Below are 22,691 nucleotides of genomic sequence, written 5' to 3'. Positions count from 1 at the left end.
CCGGGCCCCCCGGCCCCAGCCGCTCCGCGGATCGGCAGGTGGACTCTCAACCACTGCGCCACCAGGGAAGCCCCTCCCTAACAGATTTTGATCTCTCTCTTTAACAGAAAAAAGAGGCTGCCTCAGGCAGAATGTGGCACAGGCAACAGTATCCGGCTGGAGTCTAATTGCATTGTTTGGTTTTTACTGCATTGGTTTCTATGACCACTTTCTGTTTCTGGCAAGTGATGATTCTCATTTGAGATAGTGATATAAAGTTTCATGTTTAAGTAAATAGGTTAAAGCAAAAATTATGAGTGGACTTTAACACCATGTAAAGGTTATAAAAGTATTTGTCGATGGCACCCAAACGACTGAAGACTGGGAAACAATGTGTCAGATTTTAGACAGAACTTTGCTGACTGTATGATCGGAGAAGCTTGTTGAGATTACCCCAGAGGCAAGACAAACCTGGATGATTGCCTAGCTCTTCCACCAATGGTTCACACACACAGACTCTCAATTCTCATCATTCAACCAACCCAATGGAGCTCTCTCCACATCAAAGCTCTGCTTGGCTTTAAAGGGAATTGTGTCAGAAATGACACAGTTCATCTCCTAAGGGGTGGCTGCCTTCTCTTTCTCCATCATACCCTTCTCTCTCTAGTCTCCTCTGCACCACCGTCCCAATGTTCTCCTGTCGTTCTGCAGGTGCCAACTAGGCTGGAGAGAAGTCTTTCCAGAATGATCTTTATGGTCCACCCCTGCCCATCCCTTAGCCTCTCCTTGCAACCAAGACCTCACTCTCCAGGTTGGACTTCTATCCGCACCAAACCACCCAGTCAGAGAGGCTCTCACCTCCTGCGCAAGCTAGGTCATCTCTAAAACGTGAATCTCTGAGCATCTCCGCACAAGCCAAAGGAAATGTGTACAAGAATGGAGAGCTCTGAGCTGTTCTGAATATGGACCCGTGAGCCGGGGACCGTGACCAAGCTGCAGAGGGTTTCTATCCCCTGCAGAGGCAGTGTGGAGCAGTGGTGGCATCACAAACTCAAAATCCTCAGGGACTCTGTGCGCATGTACGAGAATGACAATAAGAAGCAGTGGGGAGTCCTGGCTCCCTCCCTGGGGGTTGGTTCTACAACCAAATGGGTTTCTCCAACCTTGGGTCATCCTGGCTCCAGATTCTTCTCTCCCCCATCGGCCCAGCAGATAAGGCCCCAGCTTTCCTCACCTTGACAAAGATCCACATTATGCCTTTTGTCTTCCAGGCATTCGCATCTCCTCCAAGCACAATCCAGGAAGGGGGACCCTCAACAGTAATAAGATCTAACACGTACTTATGACATTGAATCACTACAACAACCTAGCAGGTAGGAATGCTCGATATCCTCATCTTATAGAGGAGAAACCAAAGCTTAAGAAGGTAGCAGCTAACCCCACAACTGTCATGTGGCAGAGGCAGGATTAGAAAGCCGTAGAGCCTGCATCTAAGGCCCACCCTCTCAGGGTGATGAGAGGACAGCTTATGGGTAGCATCCAGCCCACAAACATGTTCTGTTCGGTCCACAAGGGTTCTATAAAACGTGTGAATCAGTAAAACACAATTATAAATCGAGAGTTCACATTTTTTTAAAATGCCATATTTCAAGCTTTTTTCTAAAAAAAAAAAAAAACCTAGAAGATTGGCAGTATAGGATGGCAAGAAGTCTGTTAGGGACTGACTACTGGGACAAGTGTCCCCCCACCCCTTAATGCCCCACAGCCAATTTCATTTCTTCACATACATGCGCACAGAGTCCCTATAGGATGTTGAGTCTGCGATGCCATCACTGCTCCAAACTGTTTCTGCAGGGGATAGGAGCTCTCTGCAGCTGGGTCACCACCCCCAGCTCCCAGTGCCATAATCAGAGCAGCTCAGAGCTCTCCATCCTTCTACACACTTCCCTGAGCACCAGCCACCTGGACTGGGTAGAGGTGCTCAGAGGTTCATGTTTTAGAGATGACCTTGCTTGCACAGTTGACATTTGAATCATGTCCAAGTTTGAGTACCTATAAAAAAATAGCTTTGAAATAAGTACCTCTCAGAGTCTTTGTGCCTATTTCCTCCTTGTCATCCTTGGTAGGAAAGAACAATCGAATTAAGTCAAATTCTTTCCCTCTTGACAAAATGACGGTCAGACAGAGATTTGGCCAAGTTGCCCAAGAATTTCTGGTTAACGGAGATGTTCGTGCTAGAGCAAATATGAGAAAGAGGCCTTAAAGTAGTAGGGATTTTGCCACCACAGAGCTTTGCAGTGACTTAACTCATTTCTCACAGAATTAATAATTCAGATCCCACACTGTTTCAGCCAGAAGTGGCCATAAACTGCAGAGAGTTTAACCAGCCACTTCTAAAAATGGGGATTGATCCTGGGAAATGCTACCTCCACTTTAAGCCATCTCACTTGAGCAAAATGAAAGCTGTTGGATGATTTCATACCTTCATTAAAACCATCAAAGCAGAAATGCACTGCAAAGAGGCTGCCAAGGCAGAGGACATTTCCTCATGCTCCAGCAGCGCTGGCAAAGGCGGGGAAATTCAGATCCTGATTACCTTGGGGGAAGGCATCATGGTGTTCAATTCTGTTTGAAAGAAACCACACGTCAGCCCCCTAAATCTAGCACGCCATCAAGGCAGCTCCCTTGCCAGGCATGTTTATGAGGCTGGAACAAGAATGAGAAGCTGGGTGATACACACACTGAGTGACACGTGCCTTTTCTGGGTTGGAGCAAAGCTAATTCAATCTTCAAAAATCTCAAGAGGTTACCTAAGAACACTGCATTTATAAAAAGGGCCTCAAAGACCTCCAGAAAGAGGGACTCTGCCATCTCTCACCAATTTGGGGGGGACCCTGCAGCCTCCAAGCTACAGTAGAACGTGACGTCCCTTTCTTTGGCTAGTTCAAGGATACCTACAGGTAGATGCTTGACCCGTCAAGCCAGGGGCTGTATTGGGAAGCATGTTAGGTTCAGACCCCAGCCTGCTGTCACTTGGAAGGGTCTGAAAGACAGCAAGCCATTAAGAGATGTCGTCATCACACCAGCATCTTCCCTGACTCCCCTCTCATACCTGGTCCCTATGAATCCATCAGCAAAACCTGCAACTTACCTTCAGAAGATACCCAGCACCTACCCACCTCTCACACCTCCACCGTTACCACTGCAAAAGCCTCCTAATCAGTTTCCCTGCTTCTGTCAAGCAGCCCAAGAGATCCTTTTAAAATATAAGTCAGATCATATGACTGCTTAGCTCCAAACCATCCAATATATCTCCCCACTCGCTCAGAGTAGAAGCCAAAATTCTTGCAGTGTTTTGGAGACCATTTTGGCAGTATGTATCTCGAGCCTTTAAAAAAGTTCTTCACTGTGACCTAGTAATTTCACTTCTAGGACCCTATGCTAAAGAAAGAATTAGAGATCTAGGCAATGGAGAGTTACTTAAATAGAAAAAAAAAAAAATTGGGGATCAGCAACTAAATGTCCGAGAAGAGGGGGATGGGTAAGCGCTCCACGGGACCACATGATAGAATGAGACCCAGACACTGAAATCAAGGTTTGGAAATATTTAATGGTGTGGGAACATCTTAATGATGGAATATTAGGCAGAGAATGCAGGATTGAAAATTGTGCTTTATGTATCTATACTATGGGTCTTAATTTTCTTTGAAACAAACAAAAGTCCCAGTTCTGCTGCTTCCCAGCCAGGTGGCTTTGGTCAAATCTTTGAGTCTCTGAGAAGACCAGTTTCTTCAACTCTGAAAGTGAGAGGGGAACATTTTGGATCTCCCGGTTTTCACTGGTGCATGACACAGCATAGACTTTTTAAAAAAGTAATAAACAAATCATAAAAAAAAATGCTCGCAGTGCCCTTCATGGCTCTGAATGGGGACCTGGCCACCTCTCTGAATTGACTTCCCATAACTCACCTCCTTGCTGTGGCCACTCCAGCCATTTTGCCCCTAGATTTCCCTCAGTCACACCAGAGACCCTGCTGTCCTCAGAGCCTCTGCATTTCTTTTCCCTCTGCCTACAGTGCTCTTCACTCAGATCACACATGCTTTGCTCCTTCACCTCCTTCAGGTCTTTACTCCAACATCACCTTCTCTGTAAGGCCTTCCTGAAAACACCCCGTCTAGAATTGCAGTGCCCCCCTCCCTGCCCACCGAGCTTTCTCCATCCTCCTTCCCTATGCTTTCCCACAGCACCTGTCAGCATCGGACACAGATATAATTTACTTACTTCTTTATTGACCATCTCCTTCCCACCCCATAGAAAGTAAGCACCACAGGAGCAGGGATTTTTGTCTGCTTTTTTTTTTTTAACTGCTCTCTCCCCGGGGCCTATAACAGTACCTGGCATGGAGCAGATGCTCACTAAATATCTGTTGAAGTGGTGGCTGAGTCACCAGCACCGCACCCTGCACTCTCTCGCCCAGCCTCCCGAGACCCACGTGTGAAAAGCCTAATGAAAGGCTGGGGCCAGCCTGTAGCCTTGGAACAGACTCACCAATTCCTAGTCATCCTGTACACCTAAGCATAGTCACTCAACAACTATTTATTGAGCACCTACTGTGTGCCAGGCACCACTCTGAGCTCAGGGGACACAACCACGCACAAGACAGACAAGATCCCTGCTGTCCCGGAGTTTTCGGTCTGGTGGCGGAGACGGTGAGTAAAAAGAAAAATGAACAAGATCATTTCAAATTGCAATAAGAAGTAAAAAGTAAATAAACCAAGGTGGAGACAAGAGATAGAGGGTAATGAGGAAGGTGAGTCAGCTTAGACTGGATAGCTAAGGAAGGCGTCTTCAAGGTGACGTGTGAGCTGCAACCTGCACGATGAGAAGCAGCCAGATCTAGGGATGCTCTGGGGGAAGAGTGATTCAGGCAGAGGAAACAGCCACTGCAAATGTCCTAAAGCTTAGGCATCAGCTCCCCAGAAAGTCTCTCTGACCCACCCTGGGTGGGGGCCCCTCCTGTGACCCCATATGCCAGGAGTATTTTCTCTCTCAGCATATCTTGTTATTGGATTTGTCTGCCCCTTCAATTCTTTAAAGGAGAGTCCTTTTGTATCTTAATTTTTCTAGGACTTAACACAGTGCCTGGCATACAGTAGGTAGTCAATAAATGCATGCAGAACTAAAGTGATTTGAAAAAACTTTATTTTTTGATTTGACTGTAATCAGAAGTGAAATTGTGCAATGAATGTATTTAGAAACAGCATCCCTATAGGGCCACCCCTTTCACCCACCTCCTGCAAAAATCCCATCTGCCCATTGAGACCCAAATAACATACTATCTCCTCCAGAAAGCCTTCCCAAATTCCCCCAATCGGATTTTGTCTCCCCGCCATGCTACAATAGCTCTGCTTGCATCTCTGTTATGGCTCCTAACATCAGCTCTGACTTGCGTAAAAACTTCCCATGAACATTTCATAACCCATCAAACTGGGAGGAGCCCAGGAGCAGGACCTGTGTCTTATTCACCTTCAGGTTCTTGGCGCTTAGCTCAATAAAGGAATGACGAGAAAATCAACGACCGATAATGACAGCCAACACTTGTTGGACACCTTCCACATGCTAGAAATTTTCTGAGCACTTTTACATGATATCACTCGTTCAGTCCTACATGTAAGCAAGAGGGTTGGTCCCCATGTGCAGATAGAACTGGGGTACTTGTTGGTGGACCAACACTCTGTGGTAGAACCAAGATTCCAACTCGTTCATTCTGATTCAAGAGCCCGAGCTTTTAATCACTGTGCTGAAACTGTCTTCTGATCTCTATTTTGAGTTCATCTCATCCATGAACTCAGGGCTGCCCTCCTTCCCTCTTTCCGGTGTTCCCTGAGGCACTGCTTCAATGCCAGCTCTTTTTTCCACCAGGCCTAGGGTGGGTCTGGGATTCCATTACCCATGGGATTCCACGACCCGGGGGCCCTGAGTGAGCAGGAAGCCACCGCCTCATCAGAGTCGATGACTATTTACGCATCTGAAGGCAAGCCTGCTATCACAGACACCCTCTAAATGGGTTCTGTTGACAACATTTGGTAAGTCCCAAGGACAATTTTCACCATCGGAGCTCCTTTTATGCAGCTAAAAAGTATTTACAAAGACATGACACTGTCTTCCCCTCTTTATACAGTGAGATCAAACTGTCTGAGAAAGCAAGAGTGACACCCTGCCCTGCCGTTATGTTTAAGCCTCACATCATGCATCGCAGCAGGGAAAAAAAAGGACTTTGCATCCTGAGATTTCAAAAAGACATCCTCTCTCACATGAGCCTCAAAATTTTAAAAACAAAAAACAGAAAAAATCTTTGAGCCCCTTTCACATAAGTGGCCAAGTCCCTAGTGGAAACAACTTTACTTTTGACTTTTGTAACACTGATGCCTGCAGGTATGTAACGACCTATGGAGATATGATATCCATGGGGGAGACTGCTGATTTTCCACCAGCAAAAGCGGTGATGAAACCAACAGTAAACTTGTGGGTTTTTTTTTTTCTTTTAAATACCTGCTATACCCTTTATTCAGGGAATCCTGTTCTTCTGAAGGCTAGACTACTTTGTAAATAATTGCAAGCAGCAATACTTTTCGGAATGCTCCTATTTTCTCTGAGTTTTCCTTTGGCTTGTCTCTTCCAATCATTAACACATCAAAGGAATCTGAACGCTAGACACATCACTGGATTTACTTACACTGGATTTTCTGCAGACTAGTAGTGTTTCCTATGATGTTGGTGCATAGCTCATCTCGGTAATTTTAGATACTACATTAGACCTACTGGTGAGAAAATTTATTATCTTTTCCACTTCACTTTCATTCCTTCCGATTACATTAAGGAGAAATGTTTCACATTGATATTAGTATTTCTTTAACTGCTCTTCTTAGTATTCCCTGACGTCCTCTTTTAAACAAAGATAGAGCAGGCTACAGGCTTGGAACATTCTAGCCACTTTCAGTAGCAAAAATTCAATAGCACTGTTTGTTTTCAAGCTACTTATTTTTACAATTACTTTCTAATTATGGCAAGTGATGCTGGTTTTCCATTTAAGGTGGTTTTCAAATAAAGTTGTTTTCTAAAAATATGTGTGTTTTTTTTTTTTTTACGGTACGCGGGCCTCTCACTGTTGTGGCCTCTCCCATTGCGGAGCACAGGCTCCGGACGCACAGGCTCAGCGGTCATGGCTCACGGGCCTAGGCGCTCCGCGGCATGAGGGATCTTCCCGGACCGGGGCACGAACCCGTGTCCCCTGCATCGGCAGGCGGACTCTCAACCACTGCGCCAGCAGGGAAGCCCTAAAAATATGTGTTTTGACTACATTTGCATAACGGGTGTTAGGTTTACAAATGCACAGCACATCTCTAGAAGGATACACAAAAACGGATCCCGTGACTGCTTCTGGGAAGAGGAACTGCGTGGTGGAGAGACAGAGTGGGAAGGAGCAGAATGGTTTTCATTGAATATCCTTTGTCACTTTTGAAGTCTGCACTATGGGAACATATTATCTATTCTAAAATGTACACACTGCAGAAAAATCAACCCTGTTCTTTATAAGAAATATAATTTTTAAATGTTAACGTAAACATACAAATTATTAAGAAAATAATAGCAGAGGTCATGCCAGGTTTTGGCAAATATGAGGCGGTACAAAAATGACTAAAGCCTGGAAAATGCTACCCTCCGAAGATGTGGGCGTGATGCTGCCTCTCAGAGAACAGCAGTGAGAGGTCCTTGGGCCTCCACCCAGAGCAGACACCCTGGGTTTCTTACTCGTGGGAGCCGGCGGCCACGAGCACTGAGATGGAACCACGATTAACGCCACTGATTTCTGAGCTTGGGAAGCCACTCCCAGTGGACTTGTGTCCGGGAAATCATGTGATGCTCAAGCCCCAGGTAACCCAACCAGTCCATCTGGCCCAAGTTCCTTGGAAGCACATGCTCAGTAGTAACCCCTTGCCCCTCTCTCTCTGTGCCGTTATCCTCTGAGGAAGCCCCGTGAGAGAAGCATCGGACCAACAGCCCAGCTGTGGAGCTCGACAGGCAGCAATTACCTCTGAAATGCTAAGTTATTTCCATCACTGTGGCTTTCACCCACCTCATCCAGCTGCCCACGGACTACAAAACCCTCCAGCCCATCCGTGCAGCCCACTAGGAGAACAAAGTGGCAGCCGAGCCGGTCTACAGCAGTTTGGCACTGATTCCGGCAAATGGTAGGCGTTTGACAAATAAATGGATTAACCCGCCCTGGGGTTAGTTCTGGAGCGGAGAGAGAGTCCCACAGGTTTAGGTAGACTGAGTGACCTTGCAAACGCCCTCCAGCCTGACTCACAGACAGCGAGCTTACCTACCCACCCCACACCCATGGCCGAGCCCTCGCTCACAGAGAGGGTGTGCCCTCCAAGGGCACTCATTTCAGGCGATCTGAATCTGGCGCTGTGTGCTTCCGCCTCCGCCCCGCCCACTCGGTCTCTCAATCATCCAGGAATGATGCGTGGAGGTCTAACCAACGAGAAGAAAACTATTCTACAGTCCTGCACGCCAGATGCATGGAACAGAAGCAAGCACTGCAGGTAACAGCACCTGTTGGGCATCAAGCATACCCTGAACCTGTTAGGGACTCTTGGGATATGACTCCAAATATCTGGGCAGAACAGCAGCCCGTGAAGAACATGACCTCCAGAGCATCTTGTTGTCTCCTGGTGGCTGTCAACCCACACTTCCCCTCATTTCAGGATAGAAAATGGCATGGGTAACAATCAAAAATCTAAAATGGGTACAGCTCCTTCACCAATCAGAAGAGACCCCTGCTGGCTGCAGAGACAAGCAGAGTCTTAGGGGCTCCCTGCTGGGCCGGCCATTTGCCACCTAGTTGCTGGCCCTTTGTAAGGTCCAGTGAGTTTCCAGAGCAGAGGGCATCTCTGGGGGAGAGAGTTTCCATCCAATATGGAAGCATCGTATCTCAAGGACTTAAGACCCCATCAATCATCAGACACAGCCTAATTTCAGAGATGTTAAAACGTGAAAAAGAAAATGTGCTTCTTAGAATCTATGTAATATTTTAACATCCAAAACAGATGTAACAGTGTGTGCCGGTTGAATAGCACTGGGACTGGTCCGGGTCCTTCCCCCCTAAATAGCCACATGCCAAAGGCCATGGGGAAAGCCCAGTCTTCATTCCAAGCTCTTCCACTGTCCCACCCAGCTCTAGGGGGAAGTAAAGCCAGGCTTCAAAAAGCCTCCTTGAGCGATGACAGTCCTTCTTGCCCATCCTGAATGTTCCTCGGTGCCTGACAAGAACTGTACATGTGCTGGAACTAACTACTATATCTCCAGCTGCTGCGAGGCTGACAGAGACCTACAAGGCGGACAGAGGATTTATGGACTCAGCGGATCCATTTAATCAGCGTGTGTGACATCCTCCTGGACAGAAGCAGGAAAACTCCTCATGAAGACGTGTCTGCACAGACACTGGAATTGTGTGTGCGGGTGCCCACGTGTGAGCTGTGTGCGCACATACATCTGTGCACACGGCAAGCACGGGTCCATCTGTGCCATGTGTCCATCAGTTTGTTAAGGGTGGTAAAGCCTTCCACATTCATTACTTCCCCTGCCTTCTACCTTTGGTTTTATTTCTTCTTAAAGTTTGTCTTTCTAGAGTTTGGCTTCGTTCTTGAAATTTGATTTCTTGATTGAAGTGAGCTGGATAGGGTGATAGACCTTATTCTGTGCTTTTAATTCTCTTTCTCACTTAGACAATTGCCTCTAGGGCAAATGCTGTGGCTTCTTTGCCTTACGCCACCCGCAGAACACCACTGCCACTGAACAAATAACCAGACTTGTGGAGTCTAAAATTTACAGAACAGGCTCATCTATCACAGTTTTGACACCAGAGCATGGAGTCAATTATCACGTATTAACTTGCTCTTGGTGGCATTTCAATGCATTTAGAGAAGATTCACTTCGTCTTCACACTGCCACCCCCAAACCCCAGTCGCTGAAAACTAGCAAAACGGAGGACACTTTACACAAAATTCAGCTTCCCCTAAGACTTTAAAAACTCCTGGACAATGCACAACTTATGCCTCTTTATGAAAGATGAAGGCCCTGAATACTCTGTCTCATACTCAACCTTTGATGCATCCCGAATATAATCTTAGATTGGGAGAAGCATTTTCACATACATTGTCAGATATCATTCTCATTTTAAAGGTGAGCAAACTGACACCCAGAAATGAGAAGTGACTTTTTACCAATGCAGGATGAGGGAGAGAAGAAAGGCAGGGAGGGGGAAAAGGACAATTAAAGCAGAGCTGAAAGTCGAACGTAAGGCCAGGACCCCTCCCAGGCGTTCATGAAACTACTTTTCCAGCAATTAATTAATTCCTCAGCCCCGTGTAGTAACAGCAGTGGGGAAAGAAACTGATGGTTTTCATGCTAATAGTACTGATGGTGGTAAAAGGAGTGTTAGTGGAGTAACAGTGGTAACAGTGATAACATTACTGTCTTATGTTTATACACCAGGGAATTTTCCAGGGCACTTTCACACACAGGGTTTCATTCATTCTTCAAAACAACCTTCTGCGATAGTTACCACAGGTGCCATCATATGACGAGGAAGCCAGGACTCAGGAAGTTCACTCTGTTTCCAGTTACCCAGCATAGGGGACTATCTCCTGCCTTCTGACAGCAGGTCCTATCCTGCGTCTCTTGGTAGCATGGTCTCACCCTGCCTCCCTGTCCGAGCAGCTAGCCGACCCCACCCTGCACACCCAGCTGCTGAAAGTAGAACTTAAGGCCAGGACCCTTCTGTATGTGGAGCAAATCGGGAGAGGGGAAGCTAGCCAGGTGCAGAGGTGAGGTAAGCTTCAGTGATGGGCTTTCCTAGGGTGGCCTGAACTGGGCTGGTTCCAAGAGAGGATTCAGGCTGGGGGTAAGGAAGGTGCAGATTCTGTCTCCTGGTCTCTGGCCAGTGGTGCCTCTCTGGCTGTTTCCTTCTGCCTTCAGGCACCGTTTGTCACCTCCTGGTTTATCTCCACTTACTCACAGAAAGAAGTCTCTCCTTTCGATTTTTCCATTGTCTACCTGACTGGGGCCTACAGACCTGGGAGATTATCCCCAGGGGCTTCAAGGTGGGCAGATCATAATGAGAACCACTGCCTGCGACTCTGCAACTCTACCTTTGGAAAACACAGTCCCCTACAATAGGTGCAAGGGCTCTTTGGCCATGTCTACCCAGTGGACACTGGCTTTATGGTGGCAAGCTGTGTAGAACACTGGTTAGAGTACTTGGCTGGAAATGCACACACGCATGAGCTCTCTCTCTCTCTCTCTCACACACACACACACACACACAGCGTGTATGTGTAAATCTTGGTGGGACAGTGCATGCCAATGACTTTTGGGCCTAAATTTCATCAGCTTGCTTTGGGTCCCATTCCAGATGCTCTCTTTTTGGGTTGCAGTTTTCACATCTGTGAAATGATAAGGGCAACAGGCAGAGAGAGAAGCATCTTACCACCTGCCGTCCTAAGTCATGGAATTCAGGAATAAAGTGAGAACATGGGTTTTAAAGAAAACCATCTATCCCCATCACTTCTGCAACTAATGCATATTACTTGAGTGATAATAAAGAGTAAATCACATACAGAGAAATGTCTGGAAACAGCATCCAAATGGGGCAGTATTACCTTATGCAGAAATGACCATCCACACTCGAAACCCTGGGCTCTGGGGGTGTGGATTTGCAACCCAAATAAGCACAAATCACACGCCCCCCCCTGATGCTAGAGGCTCCTAGCCTTCCTGGGGAAGTGACAGGGATGGGGCTGTTAGTACCAGACCTGCAGGCCAAATGTTCTTTCGGAAATATAAAGGGAGAAAGGGACGGTAAGACAGACCCTGGGAAGTGGGGAGTAGTAGAGAGAGAAGTGGAGCTGTCAGCATGCTTGATGTTAAATAAAACCTACCAAGACTCAGTTGAGAATTTTAGCAGAATCCAAATGTGCTATAAAAAAAAAAAAAAAAAAAAAAAGGCACGGCTCCCATCTCTAAGGTTCACAGCTAAGCTGGCTTAGAATCACACATGCCAAGGTTAAAAATAAAAAGCAGCCATCCCTGAATGACACAGGCTCCGAGAAGGAAGCCTGAGGTATGGTGTTTGGTGGCAGAGCACAGAAGAGGGAGTGCAGGGGCTGGGTGCAAGGAATAGGTGTTTAGTGGAGGGCTCAATAAAAGCCAGTGCTCACAATTCTGCTACTTTGCACTTAAAAGGCACTTCACTTTGGCAAAGGGTTTCATAATGATCTTTAGATTTTCCATCGAGGAAACCCTGCCGTGCATTAGAGTATGGCCATGGCTGACCCACATCGTGCTCTGCTGTTAGATGTGTTTGCCTCTCTCACCCCACAGTCTGGCTCAGACGCTGTCCTCAAATACTTCGTACACCCAGATGGGATGCCTGGGGGGTCACAGCTTGGAAAGCACCAGACCTGCCATTCTGTGCCACCCTCCCTATTCCATAGAGCCAGCATAAAGGTGCTGGGGCCACCCACAGACCAGCTGTGCCCTTGCTGCACTCCACTGGAGATGGACTGTGTGTCTGCTTCCTGAGGAAGGGGCATGTCCCACCCGTGGTCCCATAAGCCATGACCACTGCAGGCCAGGGCTCCCTGGCAAAGGGGACAAGTTGGCCCTGTTGCCCCGATTCTTACAAATCCAGGGTCCTTATTATGAGCCCAGTGGGGTCCTCCTTCTAATGAAGTTGTCCTTTATTCAATATGCTGATGACTTTCTACTCCCTAGAGGGTTTACTTTAATAAAATTTTTAAAGAATAGCCTCAGCTACTGTGTCAGCTACCATGTTACCCCTCCCCAGTTCCATTACTAGGCAGGCATTTCTAGCAAGTCTTCAAGGGGTCAGGCAAATGGGGAGAAATTTGTGACCCAGGTTTTATGGGGACCACATACATTACACCACCCCCAGGGATGCCCTGCTCAGCCCACACATGGGCTAGTCCTACACTTCAGCACCATACAGGGCTTGGGAGGGAAATGGGCATTGAACAGTGGAGGCTACTACCTTCCAGAAGCTTCAGGCTATTCCCAGGCACCACCAGCTTGGGTGACTGTCATCCCTGGCAGTGCAGTGGGGGAGTGGACAGTCTGCCTATGACTGGTTGCCCCTATGACCCTAGCCAGCCTTCATCTGAGGTACCTACAAGTATTCCAAATTCCACACCCTGGCTGCTGGTTTAGAAGCATCGCCCAGTGCGAAGTGTCTCTTTGACACTTTTAGAGCGCTTAGAAAGACCTTGAGAGGCACACAGGGCAGGGACTTTTCCTGATCCTTGTGATGGACCAGAAAATCAAGGCTCAATGAATTTTAGGAATTTGCTCAAGCTAAGTGACAGAGCCAAGACTCACATCCAGGGTCCTTTCCACTATTCAAAAACACTGATTCAGGGTCAGAGTGACTGCGAGTCTCAGGCCAGATACAGCAGCAAATACCTGGAGCTCAGAATGAGACTCCGGAAGGGGCCTTTGTCATGCCCACACCTCAGGGGATGCCCTCTCCTTAGGCCTGAACTCCGGGGACCTTGCCCAAGCGCAGAGCCCTGCCGCGAGGGGGCCCTCTTCGGACTTTCCCTTCTCTGGGTCCGTCAAATGCCAGGAAAGATCTGGCGAGACTCAGGAGAGGGCTGTGTTCAGGCAGCACCTGTCCCGGCTGCCCCTCCCCTGGGCACTCGGCTTTACCCCAGACGCCCTCCAACTCGCCCCGAGGTCAGGCCAGAGATCTCTCTTCCCTTCCGGCGATTCCAGAGCCAGCTGTCCTTCGCCGTTCAAGAAACCGGGGACCGTCTGTACAATCACTGGGAAGTTCTGGATAAATCCTTCTGCTAGAGTTCCCCCACCCCCTCACGTGTCAACCGGAGCCCACTCAGCGAGCCGGGTTAAGGGGAAGCGAAAGCGCAGGAGATGGCTCAGAGGACGGAGCCGATTGGAGCCGGGGCGCGCTGAGTGGGGCTCCCCTCCTTACCTGTACCAGTCCAGCCCGCGGCCGTAGTTCCTGTCGAAGAAGTGAGGCTCGGTGCCCAAGGCCCGCACATCCGGGTGCACGCGGATAAACTCCAGCACGGCGCGGGTGCCCCCCTTTTTCACGCCCACAATGAGGGCTTGGGGCAGCCGCTTGGTACCCAGCTTTGGCGAGCCGGAGTGGTTGGAACCGGAGAGGCGAAGGGCGGGCGCGGCAGCGGCGGGCGCGCTGGGAGCGCTGGGCTCGCTGGGCGTCGGGCCCGGCAGATCGCAGGGCCGGGACTTCTGGAGAAGTTTCTGGCCGCCCGCGCTGGCGCCGCGGAGGCAGCGAGGCGCGCCGAGGAGGCGGCTCTGGCCGAGGTCGTCGCAGCAGCGCAGGAGGCTGTAACACAGGTAAGTGCAGGAGAGCGAGAGCGTGAAGGCGAAGAGCAGCCTGCGCGCCCTCCGCGGCTGAGGTGGCCCCGCACGGCCCAGGACCCTATAGGCCATGGCTCCATGGGCCCGCGCCGGGGATCATGGTTTCCGAGGGGGTGCCGGCGGCGGAGCGGCTGGGGCCCTGCGGCCGCCTAGAGGGCTCGAGCCGCGCGGCCCGGGCCACGGGGGTCGGGCATAGGGGGCGCCGTCTTCTCCGGGAGCTGCCGGCCCGGGCGCGCACCATGCCCGGGGATCCCGGAGGCGGCGTCTCCTCGGGGAACGGGCGGCGGCGCCTCCGACATCCCCGCGTCCTGGGCTCTGGGGCTCCGGGCAGCGGGGCGGCGCCCGGCGCTCCTCGGCTCTCACGTCCGCCGGGTTAGAAGCGCGCCCAGCGCCCGAAGCCCCATCCCGGATCCTCGCGCCGCGGCGCCCCGAACGCTCGGCGGCGGCGCGGCGGTGCGGGCGGGCGGGCCGGACGGTGGCGCTGGCCGCCGGCCGCGTTCCGGCTCCTCGAGAAATGCGGGGCCGAGCGCGCTGCCGGCTCTATTTAAGGAGTCGCCTGACGTCAGCCGCGCGGGTCCCCCGAGCTCGCGCCCCGCCCGGGGACCCGGCCAGCCCCTTGGCCCCCACTCTCTATCCCTCCCAGGGACACACCACCCCGGGCCCTCCCCACGTAGGCAGCTCCCTAAGGAGCCCGGGCCAGCTTGGGGTGGTGAGAGGAAGGTGTCGAGGCATTTGCTCCTTCTGGAGGCTGGATACCCTGGCCACCAGGGCCTCCCGACACCCAGGGGTTCGAGATTGCGCCAACATCCAGACCCAGACAGAGACCCGGGCACAGACGCAAGCACCCTGCACTGATAACAGGTCCCACCACACTGACACACACACGCACGCACAAACACAGGTACACGCGTACCTGAGCGGGATACACCCCCAGACCCCACATGGGGAGGGGAGAGAGAAATCTAACCTGGGCGCAGAAACAGCCACAGGGACACTCCCTCTTCCGCCCACCCGCGTTTCACCCAAAGGACACCCAGAGCCTGGAATCGGACATCGTGCGCTGTGCGCACGCAGGCGCAGGACCGGGACACACGCTCTAGACGGGATGGGCGGAGGAGCCGAGCGTGAGTGAGATTCCGTGACTATCCGTGGAGCTCCTTGGAGCCCCGCGCGCTGACTCACACCCAGGCGGCTCGCTCTCACACCCATGAAGCGTGCATCCCCACCCACTGTCACTCCACCTCTCCTTGGGCCTGGAGGAAGAGCGAGCCCCAAAGGAGCGGACTCCCCGAGGGCAGGTCCCTCTCAGCCGCCGCCCCCTAGCGGTGGGCTGCTCCCCGGGGAGCTGACCAGGGTCCCCACAGCGTCCCTAAGGTCCAGGACTTCTGCACTCAGTGGCACTGGGAGGAGGAGACAGAGGGCACGGAGGACTTATCCAGGAGCAGTTGCTCCTCGAATGGCTCCTAAGTGACTGCCCACAGGACAATTATCAGTGACCGTGCCCAGAACAGGCTTGAGTGACCAACTCCAGTACTGCCTTGCGTGACCACACTAGCGGATCAGAACTGTTCATCAGACAGGCCTAAATGACCATGGCCAAGAATGCAGCTGGGCTGTCACTCCACAGTGCCGTGTCATCCTGTCCAGGTGTTCACCGAGTACCCCCATGAAATGTGTGAGTGACCACCACCCTCACTGCACCCCTCTCTCTCCCCAAACTGAACATCCTTTTTCAGGGTCCTTCCTCGGGGAATAATCTGGTCAGGCTCTGTGGACTTTAGCCCAAGCTAAGGGAATAGTCTGTCCCCAAACCAGACCCATCCCTAGAAACCTTAGGCCAATCCCTCTCCTACAGATGATAACAACTAGGAAGTTTGTTTCAAGCACTGGGCATGTGTTAGCTCATTTAATATTCACCACAACCTATGGGATTGTTACCATTATCCTCACATCACGTTGCTTCCTTAATCCTAACACTTACTGAGTGCTTGTTTTGTGCCAGTAACATGCAAATCACTTGGCATTCACTACCTCATTTATCTTCAGCGACAGGTACTATTATAATTCCTAATTTACAGACAGTGAGATTAAGGTTTAATGAACACATACTCAGTAATTGGATGAGCTGGGATGAAACCCAGGCAGTCGGACTCCAAGATTCAAGCTCTTGGTTAGAGTGCTTTGCAGTTTCTTAAGTTCCTTTGACCATTCCTCAAATAATTCCATCCTAGATCCGAACTAATTTGTCTATGTCACTTCTGAAGTCTGACACCTGGGACTGAATGAGGAATTCCCCAGTGTAGACTGAAAAGCTCAACAGACTGAAAATTTCAACAGGACTCTCCCCTCCCTTCCGTAAACTCTGTTTCTAGTAATGCCTCCCATGACTCCATCATCTTTTTCTTGTAGCTACATCACACTGCTGACAGCTCAAGCTTCAGCCAAGTAATGTCTCTAAGTGTTTCTTACAAGTGCTGCTGATTAAGGCACATCTACCCCATACTGTGCTTGTTCAGTGGGCTTTTTTGGACCCGGCATGTAGGTCCTTACACATTTGACCTGATTAAATTGTATCTTATCTCATCATCTCACTCCATTAAAAAAAATGTCTACTTGAATCTTGAATCATGACACAGCTTTCATTTATTCAAAAAGAAAAAGTAGAAAGAAGGAATGCCAACAGCTTTACCCTAGATTCCAGGTATACCTTGGGCAATGGGTTGACAGCTCTGAGCCTCAGTTTTCTCAGCTGTACAATGGGGAGTATGACAAACTTAAACCTCTTGGGGTTCTGACGTTGCATAATTCTGATTCCATTATTCAAGGCATGAACCGTTCTATTGGCATCATCCCATCTCTGTGTTTGATTACAATTTAATTAATTCCTCACTCAAATTCTTAATAAAAAGGTCAAAACAAATTTATTGAAAGAAGTTCTAATATGTATTCTCAACAGTTTTCCACATTGTGAGCCTGCTATTTCTACACTTCACTGTTAAAGTTACAAGGTTAAATGTGGATTAATCCACTCTGACAAGTGCTTTTTTCTTTAGGGAAAAAACAACATGGATATGGTTATTTCTCATAATTCTGTGCTTGGCTCAACTTTAAAATTAGTTTTGTCTTTGAATTCATAAACTCTGAAATCTCTGGATATTCAGATACATCAGAGCCAGGCAGATTTACCTCTTCAAATTTCCAACCAGAGTAATGACCATGACTGAGATAAAATTTTTCAGGGAGTGAGACAGTGGACATGCCTGCGCATCATCCCTGCCCCTATTTTTTCCAGGAATGCCAGGATTTTCCTTTGGGGGGTTCTGGTAGGATTACGTTGGGTTGTGTGGTTTGTCAAATAACACTCAGTTAAACAAGACATATGTTTACTTTTCTATCACATAAAAGAAGATAAAGATGATTCAGTGCTGATGTGGCTCCACAGTGTTAAGGACCCAGGCTCTACCATGTGTTTCCTCCATCCCCAAATCACCATGTAAGTCCAAGATGACTTATTCATCTCCAGCCATCCTGTCCACATTCTGGACACAGGTAAGGAAGAAAGGACAGAAAATCATGACATATCCCTTTGAGGATGTTTCCAGGAAGTGACCTGCATCACTTCCACTTGTATTCAGTTCGTCTGAACATTGTCACCTGGCTTTCTAGCTTCAAGAGATCCTTTGAAATATAGTCTTGATTCTAGGTGGCTACATTCCTGGCTAATATGTGGGTGTTTTGTTACCCAGAAAGAATCTGACAAAAACTTATGGAGGGCAATTCATAATCTCTACCGTTCTTAGAGCATTTCCCCTCATTCTTTTCCTATGTGGTGTGTGTGGTCTGAGCCTAGTTCAAGGGCAGGCATGTGACCAAGCCCAGTCAATCACAGTTTTCCAATCAATTTCAGTGATTGAAAGCTACTCAGCACTTTCCAGTGAGCATCAGCCACAGAACTTTTGTTGAAACTACTGGAAAGAGAAACTTTTTCTTCTGAGATGATAAACTAGTACAAAATAAGCCTGAAACTTCCAATGGCCATATCTGCCATCAAGAGGGGAAACCCTGGACAATGAAACAGACACAAAGGAGAGTGGACTGAACGATGGAGAATCAGATTCCTGATGGTATGTGAATCTAGCCGTGCCAGAAGCATGGTCCCTGGACTTTTTGCTCCAACTGATTAGTTACCTTTCTGTTACTTGCAATAGAAAGAGTCTTGATTAATACAAAAAACAGGTGCCACCTCAATTACAGGGAACAGGGGCCATTTTCATTTTAAAAGATGGTGAAGGTGGGGTGGGGGCTTATTTTTAAGGAAATACACAGACTACAACTGGAATCCTTCAAAATCTGGGCAGTCATAGGATCTGACTACTGTCTCCATCTTCTCTAGTCCTCTTTGTGTCTTGTCTTATTTTGACTCTTAATTGCCTTTTTTTTTTTTAACATCTTTATTGGAGTATAATTGCTTTACAATGGTGTGTTAGTTTCTGCTTTATAACAAAGTGAATCAGATCTACATATACATATATCCCCATATCTCCTCCCTCTTACGTCTCCCTCCTACCCTCCCTATCCCACCCCTCTAGGTGGTCACAATGCACCGAGCAGATCTCCCTGTGCTATGCGGCTGCTTCACTAGCTACCTATTTTACATTTGGTAGTGTATATAAGACCATGCCCCTCTCTCACTTCGTCCCAGCTTACCCTCCCCCTCGCTGTGTCCTCAAGTCCATTCTCTACGTCTGCGTCTTTATTCTTGTTCTTCCCCTAGGTTCCATTGGTAGTTTGATAGGGATTGCATTGAATCTGTAGATTGCTTTGGGTAGTAGAGTCATTTTCACTATGTTGATTCTTCCATTCCAAGAACATGGTATATCTCTCCATCTGTTTGTTTCATCTTTAATTTCTTTCATCAGTGTCTTATAGTTTTCTGCATACAGGTCTTTTGTCTCCTTAGTCAGGTTTATTCCTAGATATTTTATTCTTTTTGTTACAATGCTAAATGGGAGTGTTTTCTTAATTTCACTTTCAGATTTTTCATCATTAGTGTATAGGAATGCAAGACATTTCTGTGCATTAATTTTGTATCCTGCTACTTTACCAAATTCATTGACTAGCTCTAGTAGTTTTCTGGTAGCATCTTTAGGATTCTCTATGTATAGTATCAAACAGTGACAGCTTTACTTCTTTTCTGATTTGGATTCCTTCTATTTCTTTTTCTTGACTGATGGCTGCAGCTAAAATTTCCAAAATTATGTTGAATAATAGTGGTGAAAGTGGACAACCTTGTCTTGTTCCTGATCTTAGAGGAAATGGTTTCAATTTTTCACCATTGAGAACAATGTTGGCTGTGGGTTTGTCATATATGGCCTTTATTATGTTGAGGTAAGTTCCCTCTATGCCTACTTTCTGGAGGGTTTTTATCATAAATGGGTGTTGAATTTTGTCAAAGGCTTTTTCTGCATCTATTGAGATGATCATATGTTTTTTCTCCTTCAATTTGTTAATATGGTGTATCTCATTGATTGATTTGTGTATATTGAAGAATCCTTGGACTCCTGGGATAAACCGCACTTGATCATGGTGTATGATCCTTTTAATGTGCTGTTGGATTCTGTTTGCTAGTATTTTGTTGAGGATTTTTGCATCTATGTTCATCAGTGATATTGGCCTATAGTTTTCTTTTTTGGTGACATCTTTGTCTGGTTTTGATATCAGGGTGATGGTGGCCTCGTAGAATGAGTTTGAGAGTGTTCCTCCCTCTGCTATATTTTGGAAGAGTTTGAGAAGGATAGGTGTTAGCTCTTCTCTAAATGTTTGATAGAATTCGCCTGTGAAGCCATCTGGTCCTGGACTTTTGTTTGTTGGAAGATTTTTAATCACAGTTTCAATTTCAGTGCTTGTGATTGGTCTGTTCATATTTTCTATTTCTTCCTGATTCAGTCTTGGCAGTTTGTGCATTTCTAAGAATTTGTCCATTTCTTCCAGGTTGTCCATTTTATTGGCATAGAGTTGCTTGTAGTAATCCCTCATGATCTTTTGTATTTCTGCAGTGTCAGTTGTTACTTCTCCTTTTTCATTTCTGATTCTATTGATTTGAGTCTTCTCCCTTTTTTTCTTGATGAGTCTGGCTAATGGTTTATCAATTTTGTTTATCTTCTCAAAGAACCAGCTTTTAGTTTTATTGATCTTTGCTATTGTTTCCTTCATTTCTTTTTCATTTATTTCTGATCTGATTTTTATGATTTCTTTCCTTCTGCTAACTCTGGGGTTTTTTTGTTCTTCTTTCTCTAATTGCTTGAGGTGCAAGGTTAGGTTGTTTATTCGAGATGTTTCCTGCTTCTTAAGGTGGGCTTGTATTGCTATAAACTTCCCTCTTAGAACTGCTTTTGCTGCATCCCATAGGTTTTGGGTCGTTGTATCTCCATTGTCATTTGTTTCTAGGTATTTTTTGATTTCCTCTTTGATTCCTTCAGTGATCTCTCGGTTATTAAGTAGTGTATTGTTTAGCCTCCATGTGTTTTTATTTTTTACAGATTTTTTCGTGGTCGGAAAAGATACTTGATATGATTTCAATTTTCTTAAATTTACCAAGGCTTGATTTGTGACCCAAGATATGATCTATCCTGGAGAATGTTCCATGAGCACTTGAGAAGAAACTGTTTTCTGTTGTTTTTGGATGGAGTGTCCTATAAATATCAATTAAGTCCATCTTGTTTAATGTATCATTTAAAGCTTGTGTTTCCTTATATATTATCATTTTGGATGATCTGTCCATTGGTGAAAGTGGGGTGTTAAAGTTCCCTACTATGATTGTGTTACTGTTGATTTCCCCTTTTATGGCTGTTAGTGTTTGCCTTATGTATTGAGGTGCTCCTATGTTGGGTGCATAAATATTTACAATTGTTATAGCTTCTTCTTGGATTGATCCCTTGATCATTATGTAGTGTCCTTCTTTGTCTCTGGTAATAGTCTATGTTTTAAAGTCTATTTTGTCTGATATGAGAATTGCTACTCCAGCTTTCTTTTGATTTCCATTTGCATGGAATATCTTTTTCCATCCCCTTACTTTCAGTCTGTTGTGTCTCTAGGTCTGAAGTGGGTCTCTTGTAGACAGCATATATATGGGTCTTGTTTTTGTATCCATTCAGTCAGTCTATGTTTTTTGTTTGGAGCATTTAATCCATTTACCTTTAAGGTAGTCATTGATGTGTATGCTCCTATTACCATTTTCTTAACTGATTTGTGTTTCTTATTGTAGGTCTTTTCCTTCTCTTGTGTTTCCTGCCTAGAGAATTTCCTTTAGCATTTGTTGTAAAGCTGGTTTGGTGGTGCTGAATTCTCTTAGCTTTTGCTTGTCTGTAAAGATTCAATTTCTCCGTCAAATCTGAATGAGGTTCTTGCTGGGTAGAGTAATCTTGGATGTAGGTTTTTCCCTCTCATCACTTTAAATATGTCCTGCCACTCCCTTCTGGCTTGCAGAGTTTCTGCTGAAAGATCAGCTGTTAACCTTATGGGGATTCCCTTGTATGTTATTTGTTGTTTTTCCCTTGCTGCTTTTGATATTTTTTTCCTTGTATTTAATTTTTGATAGTTTGATTAATATGTGTCTTGGCGTGTTTCTCCTTGGATTTATCCTGTATGGGACTCTGTGCGCTTCCTGGACTTGATTAACTACTTCCTTTCCCATATTAGGGAAGTTTTCAACTACAGTCTCTTCAAATATTTTCTAAGTCCCCCTTTTATTTTTCTCTTCTTCTTCTGGGACCCCTATAATTTGAATGTTGTTGCATTTAATGTTGTCCCCGAGGTCTCTGAGAGTGTCCTCAATTCTTTTCATTCTTTTTCCTTTATTCTGCTCTATGACAGTTATTTCCACTATTTTATCTTCCAGGTCACTTATTCGTTCTTCTGCCTCAGTTATTCTGCTATTGATTCCTTCTAGAGAGTTTTTAATTTCATTTATTGTGTTTTTCATCACTGTTTGTTTGCTCTTTAGCTCCTCTAAGTCCTTGTTAAATGTTTCTTGTATTTTCTCTATCCTGTTTCCAAGATTTTGGATCATCTTTACTCTCATTACTCTGAATTCTTTTTCAGGTAGACTGCCTACTTCCTCTTCATTTGTTAGGTCTGGTGGGTTTTTACCTTGCTCCTTCATCTGCTGTGTGTTTCTCTGTCTTCTCATTTTGCTTAACTTACTGTGTTTGGGGTCTCCTTTT

At 47.0% G+C, this 22,691-nt stretch overlaps 1 protein-coding gene across 1 annotated transcript in view; it reads right to left on the bottom strand.

Annotated features, from left to right (window-relative positions):
- HS3ST2 (heparan sulfate-glucosamine 3-sulfotransferase 2) overlaps nt 1-14,973 on the bottom strand; it is a 93,228-nt gene extending 78,255 nt beyond the window's left edge. Inside the window, exon 1 of the mRNA XM_007449977.1 lies at nt 14,057-14,973. Within this exon, the coding sequence (XP_007450039.1) occupies nt 14,057-14,541 (485 nt within the window). The 5' untranslated portion in view covers nt 14,542-14,973. The remainder of the gene's footprint in view (nt 1-14,056) is intronic.
- Between the last annotated feature and the right edge of the window lie 7,718 nt (nt 14,974-22,691).

Source organism: Lipotes vexillifer, unplaced genomic scaffold (genome assembly GCF_000442215.2).
Source record: "Lipotes vexillifer unplaced genomic scaffold, Lipotes_vexillifer_v1.1 scaffold811, whole genome shotgun sequence".
NCBI classification, from domain to species: Eukaryota; Metazoa; Chordata; class Mammalia; order Artiodactyla; family Lipotidae; genus Lipotes; species Lipotes vexillifer.
Note: the sequence above shows the minus strand (reverse complement) of the source record. Positions and strands in the feature narration are given on the sequence as shown.